The following is a 20996-nucleotide window of genomic DNA, read 5'->3' as shown; positions in this document are numbered from 1 at the left end:
GTTACAAATATTCAGATAGAAAGAAAGTGAAAAATTTGTGACTGGAGGACGTGTAGCTATCTCCAGTCATTTATCACTATTTATTCATTTACAACAATTGTGTGGCATTTATGAAGAAAAGGCTGTCAAGCTATCACCCATATTTTTAAAATATCACCTGTTAAATCTATAAACATAATGCCAAGATTTAGACGTGTGTATGTGTACAAGTGAAAGTCTATCAGAGAGAGTGTCTGAGGATCCATGTAAGCATTCATAAAACTAAATTTTAGTTTTCAACGTAAGATTTCTAGGCTTCAGATTAAAGCTGACACAACTCCTTTTGAAGATTTTTACTTTTGTACCAAAATGTGCATAAATGGTACAGAAAAATAGAAAGGTCTACCTGAGTAGTGAAGTTCCAGGGAACTGAACATTCCATGAACTAGTGCACACAGGAAGCTTAAGAAAGCGCCGAAGTTTGGGAGTAAGGAAGCTGCTAAATCCCCAAGCTTATCTGCCCAAGCTCAGGGAAGCTCCCCAACTCAACTAAGCTAACAGAAGTCACAGCCCTTTATCTTCTCTCTGTCAATTCTTGATCAGGGTTATCAGTCATCAGTCAGGGCTTTAAAAGTATTATAAGGAACTCTTCCTAAGTGTTAGGATGTCATGTCCAGGACATGGTCGCTATACAACTGCCTAGAGTGTTAACAAATGAGCTCCGGGGTTTTTTGTACAGTTCCCTGTAGTTTCCAGAGCTTGGCCAAAAAAAATAAAATAAAATAAAAAATGATGCTTTTTGACAATAACAAATGTGAAGCTGAAACTTGAAAACTTGGTTACACCTCAACAGCTTACTCTGAAGATTGACAGCATGTGTATCACACTTGTACACCAAGAAGAAGCACGTGAAGTTCTGGGGGGGGGGGGGGAACATGTTCCTCTAAATGTTTAATCTTGCACTCCATGTATATTTAAGTCCTACTGAAATCAATCCCACTGATGTGTAGGCGTCAGGGATAGCTTTATTGGGAGGGGAAGCTATAGCGGATACTAAAAAAAAAACTTTGTAGCAAAACCTTTTTGGAGAGTTTTCACTTTACCATAGATCCACATTTGTAGTGCAGGGCTACCTTTTGACCTGGTCTGGAAATATGTGCATGAGGAATGTTACAGACTTCTGCCACAAACCTAGATCACAGACGCCAGTGCACCACTGTTTAACTTCTTTGCAATGGGATTTGGCATTGAGAATCAGGAGAGGGGGTAGGAAAAAACAGGTAAGTAAACAAATTGTTCCAGTTTCTGTTCCAGTTTCATGAATGACATATGTTGGCACAAACATCCACCCTTGTTCTCAGCTGTATTCTCTCCCTTTCCTTTTATCTCTCCCTTGTTGCAGCTGTTGCAGACTTGCAACTATTTGTTCACTCAATATTCTCCTTCTAGCCTCATGGAGACTGGGACAGGAAAGGAGAGTACAGAGAGAGCTCCTGTTTCCTTTCTTAGCTATGGCCAGAAAGCAGAAATGAATCATCTCTGAATACTCCTTTCCTGTCCAGGCAGCACTGAGGAAAAAATGATAAATTGTTCTGGGAAGGCCATGCGTGTGTGCACAAGCACCCACATGTGAGTACCATTGGGGACCCAACACTGGGCCTTGCCCTAGGGTCCCCCAGTGCTGACTAGGCTCATTTGTAGTAAGCAGGCTGCATTGGAGGAGATAAACCACAATGCTGCAAGTGACACCTCTGTGGTAGCAGGTTCAGTTATGATGCAAGTCTTCACACTTCAAGCACATCATAAAGACATTTCAGTTTTAGCTGAAAATAAGGGGAAAGTCACTTGCTCCGTTGTAGTGTGAACTGGGCCTCTCTCTTTAGAGCAACTTCATCTGAAAAGCTTGGATGCACAGCCAAAAGTGAAAATAATTTGAATTCAGTATTTGTAATTTATTTTTCTTCTTTGTCAGAGATAAATTACCTGCTTATTACCGTCACCCTAGAATAGGTGGAATGGTGCACAAACCTATCTGACTAGACATCTATTTGCATTGCAAAGGATTATGCATGCTTGCACACCAGCATGCCTACAACCTAATGTGTGATGCAGTTGTATAAATACTCAATTCCCTTCTCTTTTTCTAGAGAAACGATCATGCAAACTAAGCTACTGTGTCTGCTACAGGTGCACCATAACTACCACTGAAAATAAGAATCAGTGGATTTGGAGGCTTCCAAGTAGATCTATTTTGTGTGTTAAAATATGGAAAAACAATCAGAAGTTTTTGGTGAACTAACTTGATGTTAGTTCAAACAGATGTTGAAACAGATGTTGAAACACAAACTGTTAATATAAAAAGAAAATGAACAGTACATTCTGCTGGTAAAAGAAAAAGTAAAAGACTCCATTGCTGTGAGTCCGTTACATGATCAGCTTACTGGATTCTAGTCTGTATACAAGAGGATGCTTTGGAATACAAATAACTTCTGTACAAAGTGCTAAATACTGGTTTTGATAACTTTAGTTTGCTTTTAACATACAATCGTGTTATTTTATGTCTTTTTTTAAGCCATCTTGAGCACCTCTTCAATGGGAGGAGAATGTTTGGGGTATAATTTTTAAAAATAAACTAAAGCCATAGAGGAACATTATTTTATGTTTGGTGGCACTCACTTCTGATTCAAAAGTTTTTAATCATAAAACTCAGTGACACAAACTGTGCCTTTCCTTTCATCATCTCTCTATAACATGCTCTCAAGACTGATGGGAAAATCTTAGTGGCTGACCTCAGGGAGGCTGTGAAACAGACAATAATCTTGTTTTCAGCTGGAGATCAAAACAGACTTTGAGGAGATGAACTCTGAGCTTTATTTTCTTACAGGCAAAATGCAGTTGTTACCTAGTATCCAAGCAGCACAATAACTATGCAAGATGAAAACAATGCATATCTCATACCCAAGGAGTTCTCATATTGTTTGGTCACAGCATCAGGAGTTAGTTGCTTAATAATAAAATAAAATACCATTGTGTTTCTCAATATTAAAACACGCAATGAGATTTTAGAAGCAGCAGATCACAAATACATCAAAGTGTATGTCTCCTGAAAATAACTCAAGAATGGAAGTGAGATTTCCCTGCAGTCTCCAGGCATCTTGAACCACCACAAGCAGGACCTAGGAGAGGGGGGTAAGGGGGTCATTTGTACCTGGGCCCAGTCAAAAGGGGGGCCCAGGAGCAAAGGAGGGGGCCCAGAAATTTCCTCCGATTTTACATTTTCCTATGTAAAGATTTGTTAAGAAAAATCTTTCCTATGTAAAGATTTTCCTAAGATTTGTTGCCCTCACAGGATGCTGGGGCACTACTGATGCCACATGGGTGGGTAGACCTGGGCTCCAAAGACTTTTCCAGCTGTCTCTACCCTCCCCTCACCCTGCTTTTCCCCTGCCTGCCCCTATTCTGCTCGCCTGTCACCACCACCACCCCACTTCATTTCACCCTTTGCAAAGGGGCCCAAAAGAAATTTTGTACCCCCTGACAAAATTCCTCTCAGAGATCCTGATCACAAGCCTTCTGTTTTGCTTCCTTTTTAGACCAAACAGACTTGCAGATCTCAACTTTTCCTTATCTGTTTGCAAAGGTATCAATAAGGGTTCATTCACTTTGCAGGCATTGGGGAAGAGCTGTGGCTTTGTGGTAGAGCATTTATTTTGCATGCAGATGGTTCCAGATAGGGCAGAGAAAAATTCCTGCCTGCAACCCTAGGGGACTGCTGCTAGTCTAGGCTGACAATACTGACACAGATGAACTTCCTGATTCTTTGTAAATCAGCTTCCAATGATTATTAAAAATTGTTAAAATTAAAAATTGTACAACAATCCATACAAAGTGAGAAAAGTACTCCAAAACAGTATGTTTGGAGCATTTTTCTTAAAGTATGTACACTACAGTGCTGAGGTTCTCAAATTGGGGTGTTGCAACAACCCTGCCTATGAGCCTCAGCCCCTAGCCCCTTAAGGGGCAGGGGAAAGGGGAAGGCAGCAATGCAAACCCCAGAATTGCATCACTAATGGGAGCGAGGAGGGTGTTTTTACTTACAGAGGGCTGCTGCAAGCTCGAGGAGTTGTGGAGAGCCTCACACAGCCCTCCACAGGGCTTACTGAGTCTTGGAATACTGAAAAAAGTGATCGCAAACTACTTCCTTAGAAATACTTCCTTAGCAAGACTTAGCTTGGGAGTTTTACTCCCGGGGAGTTTGAGAATCCCTGCTATAGTGTGTTCAAACACACAGTCACATAGAAAGAAAAAAAACAATCCAACTATGAAGTTAAGCATCAATGCAAGACAATTACTGTGACATTCTTAATCTGGGGCTCAGCTACAGCACAATGTTGTCAAATCTAAAATACTTAAAACTTAAAGCAACTGTTACTCATTTACAGCTACACATCAACAAATTAAAGTTGTTCAATTCCTACATCTGGGAACAACGTTTCTGCTGACTGCCTTTGGTAAACCACTGTTTTCATATCAACAGTAAACCAGATGGAACATTATATTGCCCTTTGTACTATACAATCCACTTTTATAAATAAGAATAGTCTTATGATCAGTGGTTAAAAATCTTGGACAAGAACCATAAAGAGTTCTATCTAATAAAGGATTGTCAGAATTCCTTCATCCCACTGGAAATAAAGATAATTAAGGTTGCAATCCTATATACATACAGGTGGGGACTATTTATCCGCATTAGTTCCATTCCATGACTCGGTGCGATTAACAAAAAAACCCGTGTGCTAAATTCCATAGAGTTACGCAAATAAACTGCAGCCTGACACTTCCGGATGGAAGGAAACTAAGGCAGCTGTTACTAATCCCCTCTCCTCCGTACTCAGTCCTCCCCATTGCCATTGTACACTGTACAATGTACACTGCCAATGTATTTTAGCAATATTGTATTTTGAAAATTTATAAAAAAAATAATAGGTAATTATAGCAAGGTGAGGAAGAAGTTATCATACTAGAAGGCTGAGAGGGAAGAATAACAGCAGTTTCAGTGACTGAACTTAAATAATTATTTACTACCAAGTCTTTGCTCCCAGTGTGGAAGGGATTGTCACTCCTGAATTGGCCTTTTCAGCCACACTAGACGCTGTTCCAGAACCACCATTCAGAGCGCGATACCATAGTCTTTCAAGACTGAAGGTTGCCAACAACAGATCTTGGCGATGGACCAAATCTAAACACAAAGTTCATTTACATTTCATATTCACTTTATACACATAGACTGAAGTAGTTTTGTTTTTTTTTCTCCTTGGGGATGCTGAATAAATCTGTTGTGCGCCTGCACTTTGACTGTGACCCATCATCTGAGGTTAAGTGTGAAATTTTCCACTTTAAGTCAGTGCTCAAAAAGTTTTGAATTTTGGAGCATTTTGGATTTCCAGACAATCTGTCTGGACTCAATCAGTAGTATAGTTAGACTAAATGTTGTGTATTTCTTTATATTGTAACTTCCTAGGCACCCATGAGATAGTGTGGGATAAATATGCAGATAAACAATAAAAAAAACAGCTAAACAGCTTTTTGTCTAAGCAGTTCATGTCTGGATCATTAGTGGGCATGGTCAGTCACAGAAATTATAGATTAAAAATGACTGAAAACGCATAAAGATAAGAGAGAAGCATGGTATTATTTAATTAGATTTTTTGACTTATTCTTTCATCAGAAACACTGAGGTGTTACTCATTTTTGAATAGGTACAGGAAGCCAAGGGGTTCTTCTAAGATTGCTGTGAATGAGAAAATTCTTAGACAAACAAGGTTTAAAAAAAAAATAACAACATGGATACTGTTAATAATATATAAAGGCAGTGGTGTGCTGGGGTGTCCAGTCTGCAAATTCAGAAGTTCCTCTTGTTTCTAGTATTCCAGATTTGGACAGAGCTTTGAGATTTCAGTATCTATGGAGGATTTTGAAATGCATTGTACAGCAGTTTTATGACTGATCTGCCTGAAACTGTGTGTAGCATCTGAAGGTTACACTTGGACAGCTGCTCAAGGGATCATGCCCTTTCCCATCTTTTATTTCTATAGCCCTTGAAGTACTCCAAAAGTTGCTGCAGGGGTTTGGGGTATCTTTGGCAGTGGCACAAAGCATCAAATGAGGTAGCTCAGGGGGAAGTCACAAGGACTTAAAAAATTCTTTAAGCAGGGCATTGACTACAGAAAACAAATTCCTTGTATGAAGGAATGAATAGATAATATGTAAGGCTTTGGTTTGATACTAAAGTTTATTTATAAAAGAAAGATGTAACAAATAATTTCTCTGGAAGGTGAGATCTTAATTTTTTTTAAAACAAAAGTCAAAATTAGATTTGGAAACTCATTTTTCCAATTGCATTTTTGCAGCTGTTTTATATGAATATCTGTGAACATTATTACAGTACCACATATATTAAAATATTTTTACCACCAAATAATAATGGCAAAGAATAATTGGCATAAGAACAGCCCTGCTGGATCAGGCCATGGACCCATCTAGTCCAGCTTCCTGTATCTCACAGTGGCCCACCAAATGCGTCAGGGAGCACACAAGATATGACCTGCATCCTGGCGCCCTCCCTTGCATCTGGCATTCTGATGTAGCCCATTCTGACGTATTCTGACGTGGCATTGCAATCATTTGGACCCCCCCCCCCCATCAAGGCATTTTAAGATTAATGAGAATGTTTCTCAAGAAGTTCATTGGAGCTTCTTTCTCATTAAGGCATTGTAGGCAAATTCAGAATAGGAACCAATCATTCACTGGTGACTGAAATGCAGCTAGCTCTGGGGTGAAATTGTTTCTATCATTCTGTGCCAGCAGCAGCGTACTACAGTTTAAGAGGAAAAGTGAATACTGAAATTGTGAGGGAAGACAGACAAAGTAATTACCAAAGCTGGAATTGGATCTACGTTCCACTGGATCTTTAATGACCACAAGTGTTCAGGGCCTCCATTTTATGTCTCATTCGAAAGATGGATGAGTATCATTCCCAAAGTGCACAAAGACTAGGCTGGCAGCATATAGAGATGGGCTCCTCAGAAAGATCAAATAAGAAAAGGAATTTTATTCTTTCACGTGAAGCCCCTCCATTTATGTTATACACTGCGATGTCTGATCCATTTAATAGATATTTCATGCTGAAAGGAATACTTCAGATGTTACACTTCTTAAGTAGTAGAGAAATCTAGATATTTGACTGCTCAAGTTACTAAATTAGATACTCCATTTTCAAAAGGAAAAATGATTGCTATATTTAGAGAGCTCTCTGTTCCAGTGAAGATCAAGGTCTAGAGAGATTTTGCAGTTCTGGAAAAAAAAATCCTGAAATCCCATTTAATGCTTACTTCCTTGCAGTAAGATAACAGTGTTTAATACATTTAACTTACACTAAACACTAAGGGCCAAATCCTATCCAATTTTCCAGTGCTGGTGCAGCCATGCCAATGGGGCGTGTGCTGTATCCCGTGGTGGTGGAACAGTCACAGAGACCTCCTCAAGGTATGGAAATATTTATTCCTTTACCTCAAGGCTGCATTGTGGCTCCACCAGGGCTGGAAAGTTGTATAGGATTGGGCCCTAAGATGGCTATGAAATGACCTCAATTCCTTTTGCACTTATTGCAGCAGAAAAGAGCAATTTCATGTTTGATATTTCCAAATTTGAGAAATCATTTGTTTGTTGCATTTTGAAACACATTGAAGCCAACCTTCAAGGGATTCCAGTAGGCTCTGACTTTTGCCTAACCTGCACTTGTGTTAATAAGGATTTAAATTTATTTTCATATGCAAGCTCTCTAATCCCATTGATCTTTTATGCGGATGGTCATCCAACATTGGCCTCCGTTATTCATTAAATGTGAAAAGGAGCATGCATGTTAATACATTTTCCAGCATAATGCTTTTATTGTACACTGAAGGTTTTTTTCCCACCCATCTAGCATGATAGTGTTTTTTGTTGTTAGCTATTTTTAAAGAGTGAAATTGGTTTTTAAGTTTTACTATACTACACATTTAGATTTACTTTCTTCTATATAAATATCCTGACCTACCACAAACCATTTGCCTTTACTTCGGGGATACATCACAACCCACTACCCTATGTGGCTGAAGCACTTTAATTGCTCTATACCAGTCATTTTCAACCACTATGCCATGGCACACTGATATGTTGCAAATGGTCTGCAGGTGTGCCGTGGGAGTTTGGGGGAGGGCCATTTATTGGTAGGGTCAATGGGGGATGTGAGTTCCCCATCAACAGCATGGCATGCCTTGTCAATTGTCAAAAAACTAATGGTATGCCTTGACAATTTTAGTATCTTTTCACTGTGCCATGAGATTAAAAAGGTTGAAAATTACTGCTCTATACATACACATGGCATTTAAAAACAAACAAACAAACAAACAAACAAACAAATAAATAAATAAACGTGAACAATTGTCATAGAAGTCAACCAACCAACCCCATTATAATGGTCACACATCAACAATACGGAAGTACAATTGAGCAAAAACCTTTCCATGAGCATTAGAAGACTGAACATGAACATCTTTTCAAATGCTAAATTTCACATATGGCCAATGCAGATATGATTACAAAATAAGCGAGACCAGAGTTATCAACAAACTTTACATGTGAATCAAAACAATGAGGCGGAGGCTGATTTTCACAAACATTTTCCTCCCTAGAAAAGCATGACTGGCCCCATCTTATCCTGGTTATTGATGATGTTTTCATTCTATATAGCTATGGATGCTCTATTTTACATGCTTTTAATACTGTACTAGTTTTTTATTATTATTTCTGCCTCACTACTGTTCTACTGTTTGGAATTATATGCAGTTTTAAAATATTATTTTATTGTTTGTGTTTATTATAAGCTGCTTTGGGTACCATGTTAAGTGACTTCATCTGTTTGGGGTCACTAAAGAGTATGAGATTATGGATCAATGTTTCCTGTTCAACTGCTCTGCAAATGCTAGAACTCAGTATGGCAAAACAGGGAACATCAGATAGATTGCCTCCCACCAGGGCAAAGCAACTGGCTTTGTTTGTCCTCGCTGATGTACTTATGTAGCAAAATTGGATTATCTGAAGCACCATGACAACATTATTTCATGGCTGGATCCCTGATGGATAAGGGCTGCTTCATGAAGAATAAAGCAATAGTTTTTTTTAAAAAAAGGCACTGAAGCTTTGGCAAATTGAGAAAATAAAAGCTGTGATCAGGTGTGGGAAAAATTCATGAAAAATAAAACAAAATGGTTTATCTCAGGGATCTTTTAACCCTCTTAAACGCCTGGTGTGGCATTGTTACTGCCTTGAGATGATCCTGGGTTAGCGACCCCAAGAAGCTGCCTTTTTAGGTGCAAGAGCAACCAGAGCAGGATGGGAAACTCAATGAACAGTGTGTGTGTGTGTGTGTGTGTGTGTGTTCCCATGCCCATATATACAACACTGCTTGTGTTTTGATTCTAGCCACAGTCTAACTTCTTGTTAACAGAGGAGTAATGCAAGCATTAAATAAATCTGATAAGAAAAAGAACACTCAATTCTAGTATGGTCATGGTCCTATGAAAATGCCTGGAAGCACCAGATGTCTCAGCAGGTAAAAGTCACCTCACAGCACAGCACCTCTTGTTTTGCAAATGTGCTTCAGTTGTTGTGTACTAAGGCAGGCCTACAGCTGCACTGCAATGTTTCATTAATGCCCGTCTTAGCTGGGAAAGGTGTTATCAGTGTTAAATCCTTCTTAACAGGATGCTGCATTATTCATTTTCACAACTGACTTAAAACTCCAATATCATCTTCACTTTGTATCTGGCACTGACATAAATCCTGAGTGTTCCTTGATCACTAAATTCCCACTGAGTCCGATCTTGTTACTTTTTGTAACAATATCGTTACAGATGATTCACGGCAGAAAATAAAACCCCTTGCTTTTTTGGTGATGAGTTTTGACTGTCACCAGCTTATCTTACACTTTTCTAGATGCTAAAGCAGATTGAGGTCATTTCAAGTCCAGCCAATAGAATGTCTTCTACCCTTACAAATAATGGATAAAGGCTAGCCCTGGGTCAGTTGAAAGACATCTTCGTTCGTATTGTAGTAAACACAAGATGACACTGAAACAGATAATTCATTGTATATTCACCCATTCATGTTACTGTTCTCTGAACAACTGATAAGTAGATGCACTCCCAAAAATGATTTAGGGATTTTATTTTATTCTGTAATTCCACAGCTGCCTGGTCATGAAAAGCATGGCCCCATATATGTTACAGTGTAAAGAGGCATCTGTTTTTAACTTGGTACAAACCTAACTGATTCTACCTGAGATGTACCATAAAAACAAGTAGAAGTGTAAATGATAGTGTGCTTAAGTTAAGTCTGCATTCTTTGATCACCAATCCTATCCTATCCAACTTTCCAGTGCCAATGTAGCTGCAGTGCAGCCCCAATGTAAGGAAACAAATGCTTCTTTGCCTTGAGGAGGCCTCCATGACTGCTCCGATAGCTCATGATTTGTTGGCTTGGCTGAATCAGTGCTGGAAAGTTGGACAGCACTGAGTTCACAGAGCTCAATCCTTTTCCTGTCTACTCAGAAGTAAGTCCCATTATAGTCAGTGGAGCTTACTCCCAGGAAAATTTAGATAGGATTGCTGCAGGGCAGCCCAATTCTGAGCTGTCTGGCGCACAGGCTGCAGCAGTGCTGAAAATGGCTGTCACTGCATCCAGTGCACCCCAGGCAGCCGTTGCTGCCTCCTCAGGAGAAGGGAACTTTCATCCCCTTCCCCCAGGAAAGGTGAGTAGCCATGCAGTAAGGCTAACCAATTCTACGGTGACCCTAGAATCGGCACAGAATTACGAGCCTCTCTGTCGGTTGGGTGGGCGGCCCAACAAGGTGGCTCAGGATCCAGTGGAGCAAATCTCCACACCCACCTCCTTCCTGCCCCTCCCACTGGAACACCACCTCCCCAACCTCTCCTCACCCTACTTCCATCTCCACCCACCCTGGAACGCTGCCTCTTCACCTCCCCCCATGCGCCCCCCTACCTCTCCACTGCCCAGTCTTCCATGTGATCGCTGAGCAGTGGAGCTTGGTGATCCAGTGGCGCTAGCCCAGTGCCAGCCAGTGCTGAGGGCTGCAAACATGCCTTACAGCACATTTGCGACAGTGCGCACCAGCAGTGAGCCGGCATGCACTGCATAGGATTGGGCCCTTAATCAAATACGGTTCCCTCGAACACAGAGGCAACCAATGGGCATTTATAAAATGTTTTCAGACCACAGTCTCCTTTTCCCTTTACATTTTGTCCGCGTAATTCATTATAAAATCTGTTAAGACTCTTAAAATGCAGGCTGTTGGGATTGTCCTACAATATGCCTATTTCCTCCTCACTTTTTTTTTTTGTTTTTTTTTGGCCTAACACCAAGCTAGAAAAAGAGTTCTGGGAATGCCAAGTTTTGCTTAAATGAACAATCCATATATATAAAAAAATCTCGTTTTTTCTACCTGCTCATTTACCTATACCTGTAAATGGTAAGAATTTACTTAGAAAAGATATTCCATTTTCTCTGCAGAGATATTGCAACAATTGCACATGAAACTAGCACTTTTATATCCATGGAGTTGTGTGTATTACCATCCTGTGTTATCAGATACCCACAGAATGTTCATAGGGAGACTATCTAACGTGTCTGTTTTCTGAACAACATCTGTACATGAATTTAGAAAAACAAACAAACCCTGAAAGAGCAGTTGGGAAACAGATTCCCACTGAAGTGGAGAGCCAGTGCATGCATTTTGTCATTTTACATGCACCATATTGCTGATTTTTCTACATGCAATAAGCATGTACATGACCTATTTTTTCAAAGCCAAATGTATATTATTGAGACCTGTGCACAAAATGAAAGACCAACTGTGTAACAGTTACACCATCCTCTCCTCCTCTGTAGCTAAAACAGAAATTTTCTTTAATGTTGTGGTGGAGCCAACATGAGGTTTCACTACAGGTCCTTACAGTCTTTGAACCCACAGTTCTCTGCGTTCTTGAAAGATGTTGTGCATTCAACCACATCTAACTTTTTCTCTTACTAGCATCAGATGTCTGACGTGTTCTCTAATCAGTGTTTGCAAGAATGTATTTACCCAGCTGCTAATTTTTTTTAAGTTATGCAAATTTAATCAGACATAAGAAAAATCCAGGATACTGAATTCTGAACTAATGAAATAACAGTTCCCACAATGGGAATTAAGCATGGCTGATAACCACTACAAACTTACTTGTGCTATGATAGATATAGGAATGATTCCAAGTTTTTTCCAGTCAATTACAGAACAACAAAATCAATGCATATATTAATAGTCAAAGAATATAAAAGCATTACTACAATTTGCAAGTCAAAGTAAGTCAGTGCTAGAGTTTGGAATGTTACCTTTCTCACAATGACTTCCTGTGAATCCAGAAGGGCAAACACACTTATTAGGGGCAATACATGTCCCGCCATACCTGCACCCATCTTCACAAAATGCTGAAAAAGTAAAACAAAAGCATTTATGTCATATGTATGTATATATATATATATATATACATTCCACATTTCCATGCAAGTGTGAAACAGTAGTGAAGACAAAAAAATCATTATGCCAAAATCGCTGAACTTTCTTAAGATTTGTTAAAAGCCAGACAAATGCAGATAACCACTATGAGGGAAACCTGAAAGTCTCAAAGAAAACTGCCAACAGTTTTTTTTAAATAATTAAGGAAAAATAGAGAACATTTAATGGAGTTAAGCCTAGTCACAGTAAATGCAAGGAGACGTTTGCAACTAGGGGCTCTTGGTAACCTTTAGAAGCTATGGTGGGCTATGAAGAGCTAGCAGCTGGGTGGCCCAATCCAGGCTCAGTGGCACCAAGAACGGCTGCTGCCGGACCCTGCGTGCCCTGGGCTACCACGGGAGGCGCCTTGGGAGAAGGGGACTTTCGTCCCCTTCCCCCAGGTAAGGGAAGCAGCTCTGCAATGGGACTACTCACTTTACCACCGACCAAAAGGTTGACAGTAAAGTAAAGGTGCTCGTGTAGGGCGCTAAGCCCTTCACGAGTGGCTTGGATCCTGTGGAACAGAGCTCCGTGGACTCGCCTTCCTCCCTCCCCCAGCACGCCTCCAGCCCGCCCTTCTCCCCGTGTCACACCTCCGCGTCACGCCTACCCCTCGCCCTGTCTCTGTCCCTGCTTACCGTGCCATGGCTCAGCAGTTCAGGAGACCGCCGAGCCGCGGAAGCTGCATGACCACCCTGCGCTAGCACAGCACCGGCCAGCGCTGGGCTAGCATGGGTGGGGGAGCCCAGCGGAGAGGCTCGCAAACGTGCCTTATGGCACGTTTGCAACAGTGCTCGGTGGCACGAAGCCAGGATTGGGCTCTGAATTGTTCTAACTTGTGTCTCATGTTTATGACTGAAGCCACAGTTGTAATATTTGACCACCCGTGGAGTAATAGTTTAGTAGAAATGTTCCAGGTAATTATGCAGTCATGGATCACAATCTAGAAAACTGCAAGATTAACTCCATACAGTTAACTTATATTAATAAGTTAATAATTAATATAAGCTTTCAACTTATATTTCAAACTTTTCCCATAAAGAAAGACTGCTTCTTCCAAAAAACTGCTTCTATTGTGGCATGAAGTGGATCTGTTCAAGGCAAGTCAGGAACTCCACTGGACAATTCACATCAAAACAAAACTATGAGAAACTATTAATTCATATACAAATGCAAAGAGAATTTATTAGGCGGCAATCACACCATATATTTGCTCTAGAACATTTACATGTTTGACCAGCAGTTGTTTAATCAAGACAGAAAATTGAGGTAGAAAGATGAAGGGAGCAGGAATGATACCTGTTTTGCATGTGTAGCTGGATTCTGTACAGCTGTGGTAACCGCTGAATAAGCGCTGAATAACCTCTGAATCATATGGGCTCGTTAGTTCATGTGAAAAGTTATAAGATGAGTAATTGCACACAATTCCATTACACAAATGTTATGAGCAGAGCATGGAGTGTAGCCTTGAGGAAATGGCAAGACATGTAGTCTTTGAATCAAAACTTATTATACATGTACAGAGATATTACAGAAGGAGACGAGTTAAGTTTATATCCCTTTTTGCCCCCATGGATGTCACTGGAAATTTTGTGAATTGCTTGGCAGAGCTGCCAGAATGCTGTAGTTCCATAAGCAATGTAAATCATGTTCTCTCTACTGCCATTCTCAAGGCACCCAGTGGACTACAGAAGGGAAACTACAATTAATATTTAAAGAGTAGCTTCTGCCTCTCAGTTAACAGCAGAGCCACCAAGCCATCCTGCAGGCTGCAATCACAGATGGAGTGCTGGCAAAGAGAGCTGCAAATGGAAGTGAAAAGGGCTTAAAGGGCCATGAGGCAGCAAAGGTGCATCAGATTTACTGTGTAATGTACCAAAGAATCAAGGGAAAATATCTTTAATTGTAATTTGAAACTGCTCACAGGCAAGCAGAACAAATGCTACTACAGCTTCCTCTTCCTCCTTAATTGGTCTTTGTTCCAGTGATACATCTTATATGTCTCTTGTAAGCTGCTATACAAGCGTAGGCCAAAAATAAAGACTTATAGATAATGGTAGGCCTGACCAAAAAAACCCAACCTTTTTTAAAAAAAACTCATTGAGCAAGTATTCTGTATTGCAAATAGATAACATAAGGCAAACCCATATGGGAGAGGGCTTCTCTCCCTGCCACTCATGAGGGCACAAGAGAGGAGGCTATTTGGGTATGCGAATGGATAGAGTTAAGTCTATAATAGAAGTACTGGAGGCATCATTCATCTTCCACTTGTTCAACATGATCATTCAGCCAGAAATCAAAGTTGGAACAAACAGAAATATCTCTTTCAATAACAGCAGACACCATGGTGATATTGTAGGCAATGTCTACAAGTCACTATGATTATTTGCATCAGCAAATAAGTACCAGCAAGCTGAGAGAAAGGGAAGCTACTTTTCAGATATCTTTGCAGTGCTTCGGATACACTACAGGCAGTATGCATAGCAGGGTCTTTTGTGTAGTGCTTTGAAGCACATCTTCACCCACAGGATAGCTATTCCACTTGGTGTCTGAGGAGGGACAGACTCTTAGAGCCTCCTTTTTAACTAATACACAAAATTCTTTTGTTGCTGTTTTTTAAACTTTTATGTTGTTGCTGCTTTTATATTTTTAAGTGCATCCACATTGTTTTAATTACTTTTAGTGTTTTTACTGAGGTGGGCTATGGGGCTACTCAGTCCTGAACCAGCAAAATTGCTGCCACAGGCATGTGCAGCTCTATGTTTGCAGATGGGGCCCAGGATAGGATCCAGCAGGAGCTTCTGCCAATTTCCCCACCCCCTCCTGGGCCTGGTCCACCCATCCCTACCCTGTCGCCACTCTCCCCTGCCCATTACACTCCCTCCCTGCCCTTCCCCCTCCCCCTTCTTCCTCAGCACTGCTTGGCACAGAACATTCCATCCTCAGAGCCTGATGCCTCTTCCACAGGTGTAAGAGGTGCTGGCGCAGGCCTTTGCATTGGCACCTGCTATTGCTTGGCCACCATGAAATGCCACCATCTGGGCCTGGTTCACCCACCCCTGCTTCATCACCACCCTTCCTCTTGTCCCATTTTACCACCTTCCCACCCTCCCCCCACCCCAGAACATCTCTGCAGTCCTTAGCAGTGAACCTACCACCTTTGGCACAAGAATCTTTCCAACCAGTGCAAAGGTCCAGCACCCACCTGCGCTGCCCTCTACATCAGCGCCCGCCTCTGCTTGGCCACTACAAGGTGCTTTCCTGCACTTTCATGATGGCCATCGCCAGGGCAGCATGCCACAGACCAGTGCAGGTGGCCCTGTTGGTTTGGGTTGTAATTGTGAATAAATCCATTTGAAAATTGAAAATGTGAAAAATAATCTACATATGACCAAGGAACATAGTCCAGTACGCTGAAGAAGAAAGCTATATTTAACACTGAGTAATATTACTGAATCTTCCCTACGTGACAGCTAATTTAGTTCAAATTTTTCCTTTTGCAGGAAAATTAAATTGCTTAGTACTTAACAAAACTCAAGTTGAAACAACTAAATCTTTATTATCCTCAGAGAGATCACTATGCAGAAATTATATTGAATTAACATGAAAATGCAGTGTGGTATGGAGGGAATTAGTATTCTCAGCACAACTGTTAGTGAGAGCAATTGCAATGTACAAAGGAAGGAAGGAAGGGGAATTGTCAATCTCTTTATCAAAGCAATATGAATGCATCCCTGGCACATAATGCATTACTTTAAGACAGAAGTACTGTATTCAGTGAAATCAGAAAGACTACCCAAATACAGATTTGCCATCATGCCTATGAACAGAAATCTTATTAGAGCCAATAACAATTACTGAACAAGCCTTTACATTCTTGAAGATTTATGTTTGTACTATAGAAAGTAAAGAGTGGTAAAGGAGTGCTGAATCTGATACTGTAATATCACAGGTGGCTGTATTTTGTTAAAAAGAAAAGTCCAGAATTCAAAGTAGGGCAATGCTTTTCTTAGGGCCAAGCAAAAATAAAGCATCAGAGAGCTTTTATGTATTTATCTGTTTTGAGTTAAAAAAATGCATATTACTTTTGAGCCCTGCAGAATCAGTCAGACAGAAAGCAGAAGGAGCAGGGAAGGGGCTAAGGAGGAATGCTGCCCCAGCACCCTGCAGTTTGTAAAGTCTAAAAAACGGTGTTTAAGAGTTTTTCTTGCAGGCGTGGATCAGTCTCTGAAAGGTGCAGACCATCTGAAGTCTGCCTGCTGTTCAGGCTACTGCAACATGCTTCCTTTCACTCATCCATTTGCTTACCACTTGGCTGATGAAGAATTCTGCAGGACATGAAAGCTGTTTGTTACTTTTGGGTGGCCCTAAATAAGCATTGCCGTGTTTTGCATTGTGGATTTCTTTGTAACAGTGGTTCCCAAATGTTTTCTATCAGCGGTTTCCTTTACCTGCTGGGTCATTGGCTGCCACTCCCCATTAGGGCTACAATCTTATATATTGAATAGGGTGGTGGGTTTTTCCAAGGATTCTGTGGCTCACAGTTTGAGAACTACGGCCTTATAATGTAATAAAAACAGTTAAGTTTGGATCTGAAGCTTTGAGTAGAATTCCTCTGTTTATAGACATCTCCTAACTTTTTTCCTGTTCTTTTCCTGTTCTAAATGCATTATAGCCCCTGATTGTATAATCTCAAATAACAATGACACCACTGAGGGTGTGACTACTATGAAGGTACAGTAATTTGACATGATACTGCTGTGTTATTATTGAAGATGCTGGCAGTGCTTTGGGATTATGGGCTGTTGTATCATTATGATGCCATGCCATTGTATCAACCTTGCATTATAACCTTTTGCAGTTTGTAGAAAAACTGAACTTGTCAAGTCATAAATCCTCCAGTAGCCTTGGATGCAAAAATGCCCTTATAGAGTCTTTTCTTGAAGTATTTACAGTGCTTCATGCAAGCTAGCTAATTCTGTTTCCATAAAAGCCACCCTTCTGCTGGCATTGGGGACATGCAGAAATCAGCTCACTAACTCCACAATTAATTTGCAGGGGGGAAAATGTGTTAGCATCAACTGGAGCTTTAAATCACTTGTGAATTAGCCTGTACTTATACTTCTTATGACCCAATCCAATACTTACCGGCCATTGTCATTGTACCTCTTCTGCTGACACTGAATGCCATAAAGCAGCCAATGTCAGTCGTAAAAGGCACTCTGGCAGCACGCTATCAGTACACTGCCGAGGATGCTGGTGAGAAGGTCAAAGCCTTCCCACAGGCATCAGTAGATCCAGAGTCACCCACTAATCCTGGTAAGATGGCAGGGGAGGCAGTAGGGGGTGAAGGAGGGGGCAGTAGAGGGTGAAACAAAGTGGTGACAGAGTGGGGAAGAGTGGACTGGAGCAGTGAAGGTGGTAGGATGTGCAGACCTTGTCCATGCAGACCTATGCCAGCTATTTAGCTAGAACAGGTCAGATTAACCCTCCTCCCCCGCACTGCAGAAATGTTTTCCTGGAGAAGGGGAAGATTGTCTCCTTACCCAGAGGAGACCTCCTGGACTGCCCTCCCCACTACAGGATGTAGCAGTAGCCATTTTGGTGTTGCTGCATTGGTGGGGAACAAACAATAGGATGAGGCTCAGCCATTTGCATCAAAAGACTTCTGCTGTGTTTCAAACCCTCCAGCATCACAGATTTTTTTAAGGAAATAACATAATAATTCAGTATTTTGTGTCCTTTGTAGCAGGTTCCCAGTAATCTGAGAAAGCTACTTGTAAACTTGATAAATCCCTGCAGAGGCATGTACTGTTAATACTCCTCCATTAATACATTTTATCCTGGTGCCTGTTTACAGGTAGAAATGCCTTGTTAGAATGGTACTTATTGAATTTGCAATAACATGCTTTATCGAGAGAATTAAATGTGAAACCTATCAGAATAAAATCCACAGGGATACCAAACAATTCAACAAGACAGAACTACAACTCTAAAAGTAATTTCTTGAGACTGCAATTCAGGAAAAAAAGAAAAACACCATCATGTTTTTCAATGGGTATTAACTGATGGTGAGTAAAACTTCATATTACAGCCATCTGCCTTTCCTTCAAGTACCTCTTAAGATTGGGGGTAATATTTGTTGTTCCTTCTTCTGCCTCCTAGTTCATAGACTGCGGATGTACCAAACCTTTGCGTAGCTTGGATACAGAAACATTTCTTGCTATAAATAGAGAGACCAGATGCAAAAGATGACAGGATTTCCATGCTTTTAACGGCAGTGTAGATGCATGAAATTTTGGCAGGTACAGCTGGTAGTAAAATTAAATGAAAGACTTCTAGAAGCTTAAAGATATAGAAACACCGCAGATTATGAAGAAATATACCATTAACACTGAGTGAATAAAAGGCAGACCTGGAGTACTTGACTACTAAGGAAAAGAGTCATTCATTATATATTAGGCAAAATACATTTTAAAAAATTCTCCTGTGAGAGGAGAAACTCATGACAGTTCACAATATAAATTAAAAAATAGGAAATTAAACCAATCCACCAGAATCTATAAAAGCTGCAGCCATCACCCAACACTGAAGAAGTTGGCTTTTTAGTTTTATGGACTGATAATTCATTAATTCTTTGCACTTCCCACTTTGATTAACAACGTGTAAGATGCCAACTTATTAGTAACAGACAAGGGTGGCATTCTATTAGGCATCAGGATTTGAGTTAAATCTCTGGTGAATTTGTGGATACTCAGAGCCCCCAAAAGAGGTTGTAAGCCCTGCAGAATCTGGATATGCAGGACCCCTACCGGAGGGTCAGAAATCCCCTTTCAGAATGTCCAGGAGCATGGCAATGATTGCCTAATCTTGGAAAGGATCTCTTCCCAGGTACAGCATTTGTCTATAATCATGGAAAGCAAAACTCAGGCAAAATGGTGTGAGGTAAGTGGAAAAGTCAGGAATACAGATCTGAAAAAATGGCTGAGTATAAAAGCAGCTCTACTCCACTTATGGAAAGCTGGGGGGGGGAGGCTGGGGCTAAGCAAGATAGGCTACAGCAATCTAATTGTCAAAACACCACTCCCAGAATCACTGTTAACAGCTCAAGAATAAAAGTGAGTGCACACCTGCCACTAATTTGAATTGGGTCAGAGTTCCAGAAAACCTCATTGTTTAGCACAAAAATCTGCAGTGGCTGAAAAAGTTTGTTGATATTTTATGTTCAGAAAACAAAAGAATCTATTTGATCCTTTTATGACTCCCATTAGAATGGAAAAGTAGTATCAATGTTTCAGATATGAAATACAGTTCTCAAAGAATGAACTTGTTTTCATTTGAGGCAGCCCCTGAGAAAGACAAAACTAAAATACTTTTGCCTGGTAAGGTAACACTCTTCCTTTGTTATTTCTGATAAACATTTGGGTGACTACTCTCCACATCTTGGTGGACCTGGGATGAGAGAAGTAAGCTTCAAGGAAATTATATAGCAGCAGGCAAAACTTTACTATTCCTACAGGAACAATTAATCCTATACTGGTTGCCTGGGAAACAAAAATTCAAAAGGGCCCCAATCTGCCACTTTCCTTCAGCTGAACAACATCTTTCGCAAAGATGCTGCAGAGGAATTTTGAAATTTGAGGAGTTGCAAATGCAGAGATCCCAAACATTTTAGGGGTATTTTAAAGGCCACGATCCTCTCCCCCCCACCATTCCACCACACAGTGGGGAGCTACAATGGTGTAGCTTCAATAGAGAGAAGTTTCAAGACTGTCTGCAAACACCCCTTTAGACTGCTAAGGTTTATATATACAAACAATTTCATTAGCAACAATATCAGTTTATCCATTCTTTTCCTAACAATTAGGAGAATCTCTCTGACTTGTTGCACAATACTCTTTCAGTCCTCTATATTGCATCAAGGGATTAAACACAGTGATTAGCTAGGTACATCACTTCCATAGTCAGATTCTGACAAACCTAAGACAGCAATGGCCAGCTGTTCCCCTGGCATCAGTATAACAACAACAACAACAACAACAGGTATTTATATACCGACTTTCTTGGTCTTTATTCAAGACTTTATTCAAGGCGGTTTACATAGGCAGGCTTATTTAAATCCCTTATTAAATAGGGATTTTTACAATTGAAAGAAGGTTCTTTCTTTCAAGAACCACTACATTCAGGTGTTTCTTTCTGATCTGGTTTCACATTCTGGCCTCCATCCTCCCACGCTCAGAGCAGATGGAATAGCTCGGCTTCAGCTTGTCAGCTGCTCCAAGGTCGCACGGTGCCGGTGGCCTCGAACTGGCGACCTTGTGGATGTTATCTTCAGGCAGACGGAGGCTCTACCCTCTAGACCAGACCT

General features: G+C 40.7%; 1 protein-coding gene across 1 annotated transcript in view; it reads right to left on the bottom strand.

Moving 5' to 3' along the window:
- Nucleotides 1-20996, bottom strand: part of NELL1 (neural EGFL like 1) — a 534303-nt gene that overhangs the window by 77121 nt on the left and 436186 nt on the right. The window contains exon 16 of the mRNA XM_066619143.1: nucleotides 12466-12561. Within this exon, the coding sequence (XP_066475240.1) occupies nucleotides 12466-12561 (96 nt within the window). The remainder of the gene's footprint in view (nucleotides 1-12465; nucleotides 12562-20996) is intronic.

Source organism: Tiliqua scincoides, chromosome 1 (assembly GCF_035046505.1).
Source record: "Tiliqua scincoides isolate rTilSci1 chromosome 1, rTilSci1.hap2, whole genome shotgun sequence".
Taxonomy (NCBI): domain Eukaryota; kingdom Metazoa; phylum Chordata; class Lepidosauria; order Squamata; family Scincidae; genus Tiliqua; species Tiliqua scincoides.
The sequence above is the reverse complement of the archived record's forward strand: the minus strand, read 5'-3'. Positions and strand labels throughout refer to the sequence as shown.